Genomic DNA, 14,824 nt, shown 5'->3' on the forward strand with positions numbered 1-14,824 from the left:
AGACGCGTTCACCCAGAGCTCCGGCCTTTACCTCTAAAAACTTTATTTTTCTCACCCTTTTTTCGGGATTTCTTTTCACCAACAGTAAGTGTCTTGCTTTATACACTTTTGTGATCAGTTTGTTTGTTAATTTAGACTTCCTTTCTCTTTCTTTCTTTGTTCTTTTCTGTTGTTTTCACTGTCAGGTGCGCGGCTGCGCTCACTGCAGTGGAAAGGTGTGTTTGTTTGTTTTTCCGCACAATCCTCTACTTTTATTTTGATAGTTGATTTCATAATCACGCTTTTCTTTGCTTTCTTTTCGATCTTGAGTTCCTTTAGTAATCTTTGAGTTTTGTGATTCTTTTTCGTGTCTTTTTTCGTTCCTTTGTCTGGTGTGCTCCCACGTGTTTCACACCCGTGTTCGCACTGTACCACACCGGCCGGTGTGGGTGCAGGGCAGACATCCCCTTTAGAATCCCCTCTTGTTTATTGCTGCAAGCGTGTTTACATTATTTTATTTTTATTGGTGTGCTTTTTTTTTCCTACGTTTTCGTTTTTTTTTCTTCCTCTTGTAAAAAAAAACCAAGGACTTAAAATAATTGTACTCTCTCCAGGGGAGCTTTGGGTGGGCAGCAGTAACAATAATCGGCAGAAGGTGGTCATAACACAGATTTGACCATCTTTATATGAAATTTTTGTTACGTTTCTTGTTTTTTTGGTAATTTTTTCCTGACTTTAGAAAGTAGAGAGGTTTGCTTTCGTAGTTGTGTGTGACATCTCACACACGTGAAGATGTCCACCCGACCCGCAACAACGTACGCGAAAGCTACCGCACCAACGCAAGACCCGTCTCTGGGGTCTGCAAGGCGCCTGCAGCAGCACCCAGAGCCTCCACGGGAGGCTGGGATCCGCTGCCCGGCTTCTCACGATGTTCCGATTGAAGTTTACGTGGATGCGCTGCGCGCCATCGTGCCAGGGGGCTCGATAAGGTACGCCTCCAAGGTGAGCGGAAGAGTGGTTTTCTTCATGGAGTCTGAAAAGGTGGCAAATGCCGCCATGGAGAAGGGGCTGACGGTTGGCGATTGGCACCTTACCTTGGAGCCAATGTCATCACCGTCGGTACGCGTGATCGTATCCAACGTCCCCCCCTACATTCCCGATAAAGACATCCAAGATCACCTGGCTAAGTTGGGCACGCTGACTTCCAACCTTCAGCGTGTGCCTCTGGGCCTCAAAAATCCTGCCTTGAGGCATGTCTTGTCTTTTAGAAGGCAGGTCTACATGCTGGTGCCCAATGGGCAGCTTGAAGAGGGCTCCTTTGTGGTCATGAATGGAGGAAGGGCCCATAGGCTGTTTTACTGCAAGGATGTGCTAAAATGCAACCTTTGCAAAGCAGAGGGGCATGTTAAAAAACACTGCCCGATGACAGCAAATGCCCAATCTACCAGCGAGACAACGGTGGAAAAGGGTGATAAAGAGGCACACTCAACAAGTGACTCAGGAGAGGGTCCCTCACCACGGAGATCACACGAGGTGGCGGTAGACCCCGCTCCAACCCCAGCTACTGACATGGAGACTGAGGCTCAGCCAGCCACCCAGTCATCATCGACAGCCGGACCTCTGAAGAGGAAATTTACGGAAGACTCGGCTTCATTATCTCCAGAGACCAGTGGGGATGAGGTCAGTCCCTTTAAAGATCTCCCAGAGTTGGAGTCGGACATCGCACCGACGCCTGGGGGAGATGCGGAGAGCACTGGTGGCAAGGACGGGGTCTTCGCCATCCCAGATGCCCCTAGAAGTGGGATACGCAGAGGGAAGAAGCCCCGTGCAAGAACCAAGCTCAAGTGCAAGACGCCTGATGAAAATATGGAGCCTGAGATGGAAGCGGAGGAAACCGCAATCTGCGAAGTGGCGAAGGACACAAGTGAAGAGGGTCGCACTTCAGACCTCGACGACGCGCCCAGCGAGGGGGCCGAGGGCTCCCAGGAAACGCGAGCAGCCAAGAGCACGGAGGAGCCCAAACAGGACCCCGGCGAGGCAGCAGCGGGGACCAGGAAGAAGAATGAAGCAGCAGCACAGGAGGATAAAGGCAAGCTGTTTGCAGGCGACATTTGCGACGTTTGCAGACAGCGGTACAAGAACCGCCCTGGGCCGGGCTGTCATTACACGCACAGCCGCTTAGTGGATGAGGAGGGCGAGGACAAGGACTCGCGGCCCGCCACACCTGTCACGCGCCGCTCGGAGGACCTCAAAGCCAAAAAAGGTCCTGATGGGCTGGCAAACCCTAGCAACTACTGCGATTTGGAGAACAAGGAGACGGGACAACCGGAAGAATTGGTTTCCTGCTCCGACTGTGGACGTCCTGCACACCCGTCCTGTTTGGAGTACACTTCAAACATGATCACCGCCATCAAGACTTACCGTTGGCAGTGCATTGAGTGCAAGCGCTGCAACATTTGCGGCGCCGATGAGAATGACGACCAGCTGCTGTTTTGCAATGACTGCGACCGTGTTTATCACATGTATTGTTTCAGCCCTGCCATGTCTGAGTACCCAGGGAAAGGCTGGAGTTGCCACCTTTGCCTGGACTTACTCAAAGTAAAGGCATCTAAACCAACCAGTCATAAGATGGGATCCTAGATGCCAACATCCTTGAATGATGACTTAATTCTCAAGGGCATACCCAATTAGTAAACTCAAGTTTGAGCTACGGTTGTCTCCTGTTGCAATTGGTATATTAGTGGAGTATTTTATATCACAGGGGACAATATAATCTGAGTAGACCTAATGTATAACAACCAGATCCTATGTAATTTGTGTGCATATGCGCCGAATTTTGAGAATGTTTGTAGATTTTGTTTTTATGCTGTGTACCTGCTTGTGGAAAAGAGAGAGCAGTACTTTCCGCGGGGTTTTTCTTTAGTAAGTTTTTTTGACTGTTTGGCGTCGGGTTGGCTCCCCATGAGGGTGTGCTCACTGCCATTGCTTACCTAGGTACTACATGTTTTGGGTACCGACCATCCCCGTGTGCTGGCTGTTTACTCAGTGCTGTGTTTGGTCACCTGATATGCCATAACGTCTGCAGTAAGTAGTTACTGTGTATTGCAGCTGATGTTCTTTTTAATTATTGTAATGTTCAAGCTTGCTTAGGGATTTAGAAGAAATTTAATAAAAGAATGGTAAAAAGAGGAGAGGAGGGAGGGGAGGGAGGGGAGGGAGGGGAGGGGAGGGAGGGGAGGGAGGTCAGGCAGGTGCCTTCGCCGCTATGGTGCTGCTAGCGCAGCAGCAGGGGATCTGGTGATGGGTATTTTGAGGGTGAATTGTTTTCTTATTGGTGTCAATGAACACCGTAACACATAATGGGACTAATGTTACACGGGAAACTCGCATTAAATCTTTGATTAAAAAAAAAACACAAACAAACGACATGATGAACGAAGTAAAGTGCCGAAAGACTGAGCATCTTTCTCGTCTGATCGTTTTAAAAAAAAAAAGGAGGGAGGGAGGAGGAGAGATTGGCGGTGGAGATTCGTGCGGCGTCCCCTCGCCCGCAGGTTGATCCGGGCAATGGGAGGGGTTGACCCCGTGGGGCGCCACGGTGGCTGGGAGATGTTGACTACCTCGCCTGGTATACAGGGAGGTCGTGGGTTCGATGCCAACCCTGACGATGCCTGCTCAAGTTCAGCAAAGTTGTGTAACGCGATGGTGACGTGTGCGGCACCTGTACTCTCTAAAAGGTAACCTGCGTTGAGTTTGACCTCGGTAATTAGAGTGCCACGGTGGTGAGATGTTAACTGCATCGCCTGGTGTACAGGAGGGTCACGAGTTCGATCCTGACCCTCACGCCTGCTGTATATTTTGAGTTTGCGTGTCTCTCTCCCTGTGAGTCCTCCGGTTTTTCCTTCCACATTTAGAATCAACATCACGCGTTCAGAGTATTTGGCTGCGACAAATGTCCACGTGATGATGATAAGCCGCTTCGTTGACCTATCACTTGTGGCCAGGTCACTTCTGAAAAGGAGCTACATAGCTCAGTGGGGCCTTACCTGGTAAAATATAAATATAGTCGAGATATGAGGACTGTCACTGAACCATCTCACTTTGACGGGATAAGCCAGACGGTGGCGGCTATCCACGTGGCCTCTAATCCAGCACTGAGGAGGCAACAAGGGTTGGTGGAGCACTGCACGAATGTTGTAAAACTCCCATCCCGTGAGCGTCGTGGTGGTGCCATACCCTTAGCTGTCCAGAAGGTGGTACGGCAAAGTGGGGAGTGGCATCATCTCGCGGTTCTGTAAGCGTTTCCCCGCATGCTTCAGGTTCCTCCCACATTGCATGAACCCTCGTTTATTGGCTGAAACCATCTTAATATATCGAGGGACTGCAGAGCTTGGGCAACTGTTAGTAGTGCCGGCTCACTGCTTGGCTGCTGTTTTCCAGCTGCGCGTGATGTGGCGTTCGATGCAATTTGCATGGCGCCAATACATGACACTAAACATTCACATTATTATTATCCAATTACAGCGACACGTCATTTGTGACGCCTTCCCTCCCTACGGCGCACCCAGTGTGCCCCCGGTGTGTCGCCGGTGTGCCCCCAGTGTGCCCCCGACGTGGGCCCTGTGTGTCGTCGGCGTGGGCCACTCACCAGCACCTCGTAGTTGGCCTTGGTGAGCTTGGTGACCGTCTTGCGCACCGACTCGCGCACCGACTTCACCTTCTTGCCCAGGAAGCTGTCGGCGCCGCCGCCACCACCGGCACGCCGACTCCCGCGAACGTCCAGCGTCGAGTCGTCCCCCCTCGCCACGGAGCCCTGGGGGCGGCAGCGGCCGTCTCACAGCACGGGGGCGGTGGCTCTCTGTGGCTTTACCCAATGAGTGAATGTGTGAGAGCGTGCTGGTGCATGCTCGGTAGGTGAGTGGGTGCAGGTGCAGGTGGCGTACATGCTTGGTGGGTGAGTTCGCCTTATCAGAAGAGGTAGAGCCACTGACCCGGGCGGAAAGGTCAAATCCCCCGAAACTGCTGGTCCTCTGCAGGTGCACACAGACACACAGACACACAGCACAGTTAGCTCACACCCCACACAAAGGCAAAGAGCCCCCGTACAGCCTTTAACAGACTGTTGGGGCAAGTGCCGTTAGCGAGCACCTATGAAGGCCGGAACGGTACACGAGGTGGTTTGCGGCCAGCACCACTCCCCAGTTGCGATGTTTACACACCGCACCAGGTACTTATTTGAGGCCGAGTCGACCTAGGGGAGGCCCAGAACCGTTCAGCTAATCGTCACTTGGTGTTAGCCGTGAGTGCGAACCGAACTCGGGCCGTCGGGTTCGTAGCGCAGCGCGTTAACCGCTACACACACAGCCAACACAGCGCTCCTGTGCTAGCTAATTACTCGCATCGTTACAAATGGTAGCCGGTAACCCCGGTAACCATTTCAGATTTGGTTACCAGCTCCGAGAGTCAGGGGCCCGGTAACCGTCTCCAGCGGATCTTTGTTGTTGCCGTCGTCGCTGTGAAGATGCCACCGATTGGCCGAGACGCGAGCACACGAAACCCACGCGGAGGCCTGAACCCGCCATGGTGGTCGAACGGTTTTGGTCCTCGGTCGACAGGTGAGAGGCGCCGGCCCTGTGAGCGCCTGTCCTCTCGCTCATGCCAACTGATGGCAGGCAAGGCCCCCCCCCACCCACCCTCAACGTGCACGCGGATCTACGTGCGTATGGACACCCCACTGGTGTCTCCCCGAGCCCCAACTGTCCTGCGTGGGTTGTCGCGGTCGTGCCGCGTGGCTCTCAGAGTCCACCAAATGACGGGGACACTTTGTTGAGCTATCATTCGTGGGTAGGTCGTTTTGAAAAATAAGTTGATACCTCAGTGGTCTTTGTCCGCTAGGATGGGGATGGTTTAGTGTTGAATTTGTTTGTGTTTGGATGATTTGTTTACCTTTCTTGTACTTTGCACTCCTATCGTGTTTTTGTATCGTTTGTTGTTGTAACGTTCTTCCCCCGTGCCCCTAGTGGACATCTGTGAAAAATAAGTTTATAGCGAGTTTAACACGTAGGCTTTTGCGACCAATATGATTCATATTAAAGGTTTTTGGCTTAGATCGCGTAAGTATAAATGTGTCGTAACCCTCCACCACACGACACAGCCGGTATAAATAAATATTCTGATCCCAATACGCGGGGTGCAATACCTTGACGTCGTTCCCAACGGCTGACCGAATATTGTGACAAACGATTCCTCAGTGGCAATGCTCCTGCCACCTCGCACAGCCGGAACGGAACCGCGTTTTGATTTTAGACTTTGGGATGGCGTCGTTCCCCGTGTGGAGTTTGTATGTCCACCCCCCTCACTCCCAACCCCCCGGTTCTGCATTTGAGTTTATTTCCCGGGGTCCTCTGGTTTTCTCCCATAGATAAACAACAACAAAAACCACCACCACCACGCGCAATGTGACTCGTATCGACCAAATATTCCCACGCTGAAAAACGTGCCTGCACATAACGCAACTGGGATCACACGCGGCAGCAAAATCGTTCCCCTTACAGCAAAAAAACCTTGGCAGGAGTCTTCAGACTCAGTGATGCGTTCCTGGGTAGACGAGTCGAATAATACTAAAACAAATTACAGAGGAGAGTTTTAAAAGATGTAATAAGTGTATCGAGATTGGAGAGGTCTTTAAATAAATTCCACGTTTTCGTGATTACGTCTGCCGATTGTGTTCGTGGTGTCTTGGTGATTTTAAAAGATGAACTTTGACGCCCCATCAGGAACATGACAGATGGCAAGGCGACAGGGGACCAGATAATATCTCGGTAGACATTATTAGAGAGCTTGATGATTGTGGAACAAGTGAAAAAAGCAGCGAATGCACTTTGTGACCCGGGATGGATACCAGAAAATACTATAAACCTTTGTTTTATTTCACCAGGTAAGACCCACTGAACGATCTAGCTTTTTTTCAGAAGCGACCTGGCCACAAATGATAGCCAAACGAAGTGGCTTATCACGTGGAAATGTAAACAGCTAAATGCTCTAAATGCACGTTGATTCTAAATGTGGAGGGAAAAACCAGAGAACCCAGAGAAAAATGCACGTGAGCACGGGGAGAGCATGCAAACTGAAAGATATACAGCAGGCGTCGGGGTCGAACCCACGACCTCCTGTATACCAGGCGAGGGAGTTAACATCTCACCACAGTGGGGACCCTAGACGAATCTGGGCAAATCAATATTCATTGCTCTCCCACAATAACCTCGTGCAGAAGAATGTGAATTGTACGGAGCAACAAGTCTAATAAGCCACATTGCTCAAATAATATTGAGAGTGTTCGTGGAAAGAGTAAGGACATAAGTTACATCCAGAAATTGCAAAGGAACAACAGGTGTGTGGCGTTGTGATTGAAACAATGCCACATTTACAGAATGCTGAGTGAACAGACAATTGTGAGTTCAGAAATATTGCTACTGTAGGTGTGTTTTAGTGAGAAAAATGCAGAATTCATGATGTTACTCGCGATTTTTTTTATTATCTTAAGCCAGGGGTCAAAAACCAAAATAACAAGAAGAGCCATTTTTTCTGAATTCGGTAAAAAATTAACAACTCAAACTTTCAAGAGGCCGCAAAGCATCGTGGTGAATTCGAGACGGTGGTGGTGCTGAAATAAATAACGGTCACGAAGCAGCAGTCCCTTAAAGAGCCGCACGCGGCTCCGGAGCCGCAGGTTGCTGACCCCTGATCCAGATGGAGAAGGTCCGAGAGTGACCATGAAAGCTCATTGGGCGCCGTGGTGGTGAGTTGTTAATTACCTCGCCTGGTATGCAGGAGGTCGTGAGTTCGATCCCGACCCTGACGCCGGTTTATTGGAGTTTGCATGTCTCTCTCCACGTGGTCACGTGACTTTTTCCACGGGTTCTCCTGTTTCCCTCCACATTTAGATCAACATCTGTTTCGACTATTTGGAAGCTATAAATGTCCACGTGATGATCATTTGTGATAGCCAGGTCGCTTCTGAAAAAAAGAGCTCAATAGCTCAGTGGGCCTTACCTATTTAAAAAAGACTAAACTATTTTATTTTAGTAGGTTAGACCCACTGGGCTATAGAGCTCTTCTTCAGAAGCGACCTGGTCACAACGAAGTGGCTCATGACGTGGGAATGCATAGCAACCAGGTAATAGAAACACATGTTTCTATATGTGGAGGGAAAAACCAGAAGAACAACTCCAAATAAACAGGCGTCAGGGTCGCGATCGAACCCACGGCCTCCCGTATACCAGGCGATGTAGTTAACATCTCGTCACCGTGGTTAACGGCAGCCGTTAAGAGTTGGGGGAGAGGCTGGGTGAGTTTCTGTGCATGAGGAGAGGAGTTAGAGCAGGGTGTGCGAGCAGAAGCCGAGAGCGATTTGCTAAACGAGCTGGATAAAATAACGTTATAAAGTCGAAAGAAAGGATAAACAATCACATGTAAAAAAAAAACTGCGTGTATGATGGTCATGTCAATGAGGAAAGTTACTCCTGAAAGTCCGGTACGAGTCAGAGTGACACCGGCGTTAAGCAGGCGGAGCATTGTAACGCGTTAGGTGGCGTGATAACTGTAGATGGAAAGCACGTCACGGAGATAAACAGAAGAATAGCATTGGCAAAAGATGCATTTCCGAAAATGGGATCTATATTGGAAAAGTAATAAATGATTAATGAGAGCAAGGAGTGGAATGCTGTACTGTTACATACTGCAGGGCTGTTCTCATGTACGGTTGTGAAGGTTAGACACATTCTGTTTACGTAACAAACCTCACTAATTGGCTGTCGGGTGGTGGCGGGTTTAACGACACATTTCTATTTATGCGATCTAACCCAAAAACCTCTATTATGGAAGTTTGTACCATTACACAGATCCTACGCAGCAAACTAAAAGCAACAGAAATGTGTTTTTTTATGGCATGGGCAGACAAGATGAGTAAGATTAATGGATTGCGGATAGCAGGTACGCTAAGAACACGAGAATCATTTCGAGAAAGGGCTAATTAGATTTCTTGGACATGGAATGGAAGAAAAAAACGGACGGAATGTCATGTTTTGTCTGTGGACGTTAGAGATACAAGAAGCCGGGGAAGACGCAGAACTCAGCACGTAAGCACTTTACACAATTGGATGCAACCGAGAGAAGTATCCGAGGCAAAGTTGTTGATTAAATGTCGTGGACAGAGCAGAATGGAAGCAAGGCCGTGATGGATGTCACACCTACGAGGCACGTGTTTAATTTAAACTGGGTGGGTTTACATAAAAAAAAACTTTCATATGGTGTCCATATATAATTTGTCTTTCTTATCCGATGTGGCTTCACGCTTCTACTTTCAACAACCAGGGTGAGTTTACTGCGACTACTACTGTCTACTGCCGTAGACGACGCTGAGCAACGGGCAGCGGGCCTCTCAGTCGGCACGGCCAACAGCGTCGCCCCCCCCCCAGTTCCTCAAGCCAACGGAGCGGCCACAAGGTGCACAAACCGTCGGCGAGACCCTGATGATGAAGCCTCGAAAGCCGGCTAGAGTTCACAAGAAGTCACAAACACCGCCTTGTGAGAGACCCGACGCAGAAGATCCCCGATTTCAATCTTCCACGAAGCTTAAGGGCCACAAGCCTGAATGGCACCCGCACGCAAACCATGTAAGAGTAGAATGTGTTTTATTTTACTGACCAGGTAAGGCCCACTGAGCTAAATAGATATTTTTTCAGAAGCAACCTGGCTAAATGGAGTGGTTTATTACGTAGAAATGTAGAACAGCACGGAGGACCCAGAAAAAAATCCACACAACCAGGGGGAGACATGCAGACTCCAAACATACAGGTGTCAGGGCCGGGATCAAACCCACGACCTCCTGCATACCAGGCGAACGGAGTTAACATCTCCTGGCCTTGCAGTTTCCCTGTTCCACAAATGGAAAATACAAATAAAAACTCATCCGATGTGCAATTGTGGTCACCCAGAACAGACGACGGGAACACAGACAGACTCAATGCCCGACTCACAAATACGAAGGAGGCACCACAGTGATGCCTCACTCCACCACTCCTGCCGCAATCGCCTGGCTCAACCACCTCAATGTGTTGCTCGACATCTCTAGACAGCGCGGTTGGCTACGTACGGTGCGAAAGAGGTCCAACGTGCCTCGGTATCAGCCACACGTGACCAAGGGCGCTTGTAAATTCACAAGGAATCAGAAGATGATAAACGTTTCTAAAGATTCCCCCCGACAACCAGACGCGCACCTCAGAAAGCTTACTTTTGAAAGGGGGGCTCCCTCCCTTCGCATTCACACAAAAACATTCAACGTATTTTCGCTCGTAAAATAACAAACGTCAATTCCGCGCCCCCCCCTCCTCCACCTCCACGGTGGTTCCGCCACTGGCAGGCAGCAGCGATGGATGGTGCAAGCAGCGGGGGGGGGGGGCATGAGGCTGCTCTCACCGATCGCGAGACTGGTGAGAGATCGAAGAAGCTTCCTCGACGGCGCAGCGTCATGGCCTCACTTGTTGTTCTGAACTCGAGTGACGCTCTGGCGACGGGACGTCGGCGAGCGGCGGACTCATTGGGGGTGGCGAAGTGCCGCGTTTGAGACCTCGTCAGCGTCAGATGCTCGCGAACATAAAACAACAACCCCCCCAGCATCCGGCTTTGCCCGCCCCATGTGCACCACAATCTCTCCCCATCTACGTGGGTGTGTGCGGTCCGTGCAGTTTGTGTGGCAGCGTGCGAGCGAATGTGCGCGTGTGTTGTGTTGTTCCTCTTGTGTGTGTGTGAGTGTGTGCGTGTCTGTGTACGGGGAGCGGTAGTGTAGTGGTTAGCGCGCTGCACTACGGACCTGGCCACCCGAGTTCGATTCCCGTTCACGGCAAACACCAGTGACGATTATCTGAACCGGTCCTGGGCCTCCCCTAGGTCGACTCAGCCTCAAATGAGTACCTGGTGCGGTGTGTAAACATCGCCACTAGGGAGACAAAGGCGGTCGGGCGTGGTGCTGGCCACCCACCCCCTCGTGTACCGTTCCGGCCTTCATAGGTGCTCGCTAACAGCACTTGCCCCTACAGTCTGTTAAGGCTATACGGGGGATCTTTGTTGTCTGTGTACGGGGAGCCGGTGGCGTAGCGGTCTGCACGCCGCGTTACGAACCCGGCGACCCGGGTTCAATTCATGGTCGACACCAGCGATGATTATCTGAACCGGTCTTGGGCCTCCCCTGGGTCTACTCAGCCTGAAAAAATGTGTATCTGGTGCGGTGTGTAAACATCGCCACTGGGGAGATAAAAGCGGTCCGGCGTGGTGCTGGCCACCCACCCCCTCGTGTGCCGTGCCGGCCTTCACAAGTGCTCGCTAACAGCGCTTACCCCAACAGTCTGTTAAGGGCTATACGGGGGGATCTTTGTCTTTGTGTGCGCGTGTATTGGGCTGTTTTTGCACGTGCTCTGGCTAAGTGAACAAAAGCAGGGCCACGCGGTTTCCTCTGAACTCGTGCTGGAGACCCGCAAGCTGCCCGACCAGCTTAGGAGAGCGAGCGGTGAAGCGACCACTGCTCACTGCTGGCTCTTTTAGTAGAAGGTTCCCAGACCAGAGATAGGGTCACGAGCCACAGCTTGGGGTCACAGAAACGAAAACAGTGGAACGTAAACATACTGCATTGTTCTTCTTAAACTAATCATGAAATACTAGCCCTACATATATTTGTCATCTGAAAAAAAAACAGACAAAACAAAAGATCAGCAGTATACTTATACATGAATTATAAATATATTATGTACAATGCGTTCCCACCAACTGAGTGTGAAACGGTCTGGACCAGAGAGCGACTACGTCCTCCAAATGAACGTCGCCCGACCCATGCGTGGTAGTTCTACTGCTGCTGGTGGTGGTGTGTGTACTGCGGCACACAAAACAACAAAACACATCACATTGGGCCAGGGTGAGTGGGTGGGTGGCTGCCTGGCTAGCTGGGTGGGTGACTGACTGGTTGGCCAGATGGGTGGGTGTATGGCTGGCTGGCAGGGTGACTGGCTGGCTTGCTGGTTGGCTGCGTGGCTGGCTGAGTGGCTGTGGCTGGTTGGCTGATTAGCTGGCCGGCTGGTTGGCTGGCTGGGTGGTTGACTGGCTGGCTGGGGGGCTGGATGGGTGGCTGGCTAGCTGGTTGGCTGATTAGCTTGCTGGGTGGCTGGTTGGGTGGCTGGCTGAGTGGCTGGATGGCTGGTTGGCTGGGTGGGAGGCTGGTTGGGTGGCTGGCTGAGTGGCTGGTTGGCTGGTTGGCTGATTAGCTAGCTACCTGGCTGGCTGGCTGGGTGGCTGGCTAGGTGGCTGGCTGGGTGGCTGGCTGGGTGGCTGGCTGGGTGGCTGGCTGAATGGCTGGTTACCTGGCTGGTTGGCTGGCTGGCTGGTTGGCTGGCAGGGTTAATGGCTGGTGGAAGGGTAGACTCTTTAGAGTTCTTTCGGACGGAGGCCCTTCTGCCAACAGTGGGATGAACAAGAAACTGCAGGGCTGCACCATTATGTGATAGCAGTGGTTGCTGTAGGTCCATCTTTTGGGTCCCCCCGTTCAATTTATAAACTCTTTGTGAGATGACCAAAGAGATACAGACAAGAGACAGGGGTATCGTGAGACGACTTAAATATAAACAAATTAGAGATGCAGTGAGATTAAAGAAAAAAATAGATGCAAACAACACATAGATGAGAAAAAAATAATCGGCCGTTTTATGATATAATAAACACCTCGCTTTGTTTCTTATGAACCCGGGATCCCCTCCAGCTACTTGAGGTCCCTGGCACTTTGCTTGGGTTGGCTTGTGCCCAGCGCTGACAACGATCGGCAGCAGCGGCAGCAGCTGCGGTTTTTGGCAATGCGGCTCTGATTGCCATGGCAAGACACAAATCGACCGCGTGACTTTGTGTCGCTCTTGACTCACAATAAGAAGGTCGTGGGTTCAACTCCCAGTCAGAGGGGTCAACTCGGCTCACCATCATCATCGACATTATTTTCCTCATCGGCGCAAATGAAAAATCAGTGTTGCTTCTTGGTGAAGCGAAAGCAGTGGTTGTACTTCACTAATTGGCTGTGTCGGGTGGTGGAGGGTTTAACGACACGTTTATATTGAAGCGCTCTAACCCCAAAAACCTCTATTACGGTGAAAATGTACCTGGCAAATGACTCATTTGGGATTACGCATTAGCTAAACCGCCCCGAAACTGCGTGAGAGAACTTGGCTTGAGACTCGGTGAGGCTTTCCTGGGTAAACCAGCGGAGTAATCATCGGCAGAAGAAGAACAAAACCACCATAATGATGACAATCCTCCTCGTAAGCATCAGCTTGCATTGCAAGTTTTTTTAGTGTGGTCTAATTGCCATGGCAAGGCACAAATATTCCGCCAGTACTGTGCCCGGGTACAAATGTGTGTGCGTGTCAGAGTGTGTGCTCGCCAACAGCACTTGCCTCAGAACTATACGAAAGATCTTTGCCTCTGTAGTTGTGTGTATGTGGGAGCCGTAGCGGAGTGGTTAGTGCGCTGCGCTACGAACGCAGCGACCCGAGTTTGATGGCCGCTCACGACCAACACCACTCACGAATATTATCAGAGCCGGTGCTGGGCCTCCCCTACGTCAACTCAGTCTCAAATGATTTCCTGGCGCGTTGTGTAAACATCGCCACTGGGGAGACGAAGACGCGGCGCTGGCCACCCCACCGCCCTCGTGTGCCATTCGGTGCTACTCGCTAAGAACACTTGCCCCAAAAGTCTGTGCGGGCTACGAAGGGGAACCTTCGTGTTTGTGTTGTTGTCGGATGTTCCCATGGCTCGCGGCTGCGGTGAGCCGCGTTGCGCGAGCGGGGAAATCTGCCCTCCCTCCCGCCGCTATCTCAGCGCGTTGCCACCCAAACAAACTCCTCGCGTCGCTTCCTCGAGCTGCACCGGTGGTTCGGGCTGGTGCAGATTACGTGACCCCGCTCTGCCTACCCGCACAGCTCCCTCGCCTGCTCAGCCAACAGGCCCTAACGCCCCCCCCACCACCCATTATCCCAGCACTGCGGGGACAGGATTGGTGGATCACACAGAGATCGCGTGGCGTGCTGCGCTATCCAACAAACACCCACTGGGCTGCAGGGTTGGCCAGGAGCACGTGGGTTCACGACCGATGTGCGGGCGGCCAGCTTGAGTATTATCTCCCCTTGTGCACATTGAGGAGGAAGCTGGCACAACTGGCGGATGTCACGGTTGGGCACACTGGACTCGCAATCCAGAGGTTCCACGGGGTTTGATCTTCTGGCACGGCAGGTGAAACCATGGTGCAAGTTTATTGAACCCCCCCCATCATTCCTGCCGCTGGAGATGGTACAGCCTAGCAATTTGCTTGCTCACACCACTGCTGGAAGAAGGGCCCCCCATGGGAGAGGGGTCTGGACAGCCCCCCTAAAGAGGGTATCCCTTTGGTCTACACCAGGCTTCCCTTGTCCTTCGCCAGGGGTACATTCGGGAGATGCTCGTTAATTCGCGAACTACGTGGGTGATGATATTGGCTGATTTGAATGAATTACCTTAAATAGAGAAATATGCTATTAAATGCAGGACAATCACAACGTAAAAAAATGCTTCCCATGGTTTGAGAAGTTCTCTATCTCTATCATCTCTATCTCTCACCACTTTCCCTCTCATCACTTTCTCTCTCATCACTTTATCTCCCTCTCTCTCTCAACGCAGTCGTGTACAGTTCCAGATGCGAATCCTGTATAGCCAAAAATCGCGGAGAGCAATTTCCGCAAATAACGAGGGAATACCGTACTCTCCCACGCCGGCCATG

The 14,824-nt window shown here is 51.2% G+C and overlaps 2 protein-coding genes across 3 annotated transcripts in view; one reads left to right on the forward strand and one right to left on the reverse strand.

The window, feature by feature from the left end:
- The window catches only part of LOC144733486 (SAM domain-containing protein SAMSN-1-like), a 58,499-nt gene that overhangs the window by 17,281 nt on the left and 26,394 nt on the right, over window positions 1-14,824 (reverse strand). The window contains exons 6-7 of one of the 2 annotated variants that reach the window (XM_078615412.1): window positions 4,923-5,009; window positions 4,634-4,792 (exon numbers count right to left, since the gene is read on the reverse strand). In XM_078615412.1, the coding sequence (XP_078471538.1) occupies window positions 4,634-4,792; window positions 4,923-5,009 (246 nt within the window). Of the gene's footprint in view, window positions 1-4,627; window positions 4,793-4,922; window positions 5,010-14,824 lie in introns of both variants that reach the window. The other variant, XM_078615411.1, reaches the window with a different exon arrangement.
- On the forward strand, window positions 8-3,180 carry LOC144733488 (uncharacterized). Its single transcript, XM_078615413.1, has one exon. The coding sequence runs from the start codon at window positions 772-774 to the stop codon at window positions 2,617-2,619; it is 1,848 nt and encodes a 615-aa protein (XP_078471539.1). The 5' UTR covers window positions 8-771; the 3' UTR covers window positions 2,620-3,180.

This window comes from Lampetra planeri, chromosome 47 (genome assembly GCF_965212315.1).
Source record: "Lampetra planeri chromosome 47, kcLamPlan1.2.h2, whole genome shotgun sequence".
NCBI lineage: Eukaryota > Metazoa > Chordata > Hyperoartia > Petromyzontiformes > Petromyzontidae > Lampetra > Lampetra planeri.

Coding starts and splice junctions, on each gene's coding strand:
- LOC144733488 (XM_078615413.1), top strand. CDS start 772: ATGTCCACCCGACCCGCAACAACGTACGCGAAAGCTACCGCACCAACG.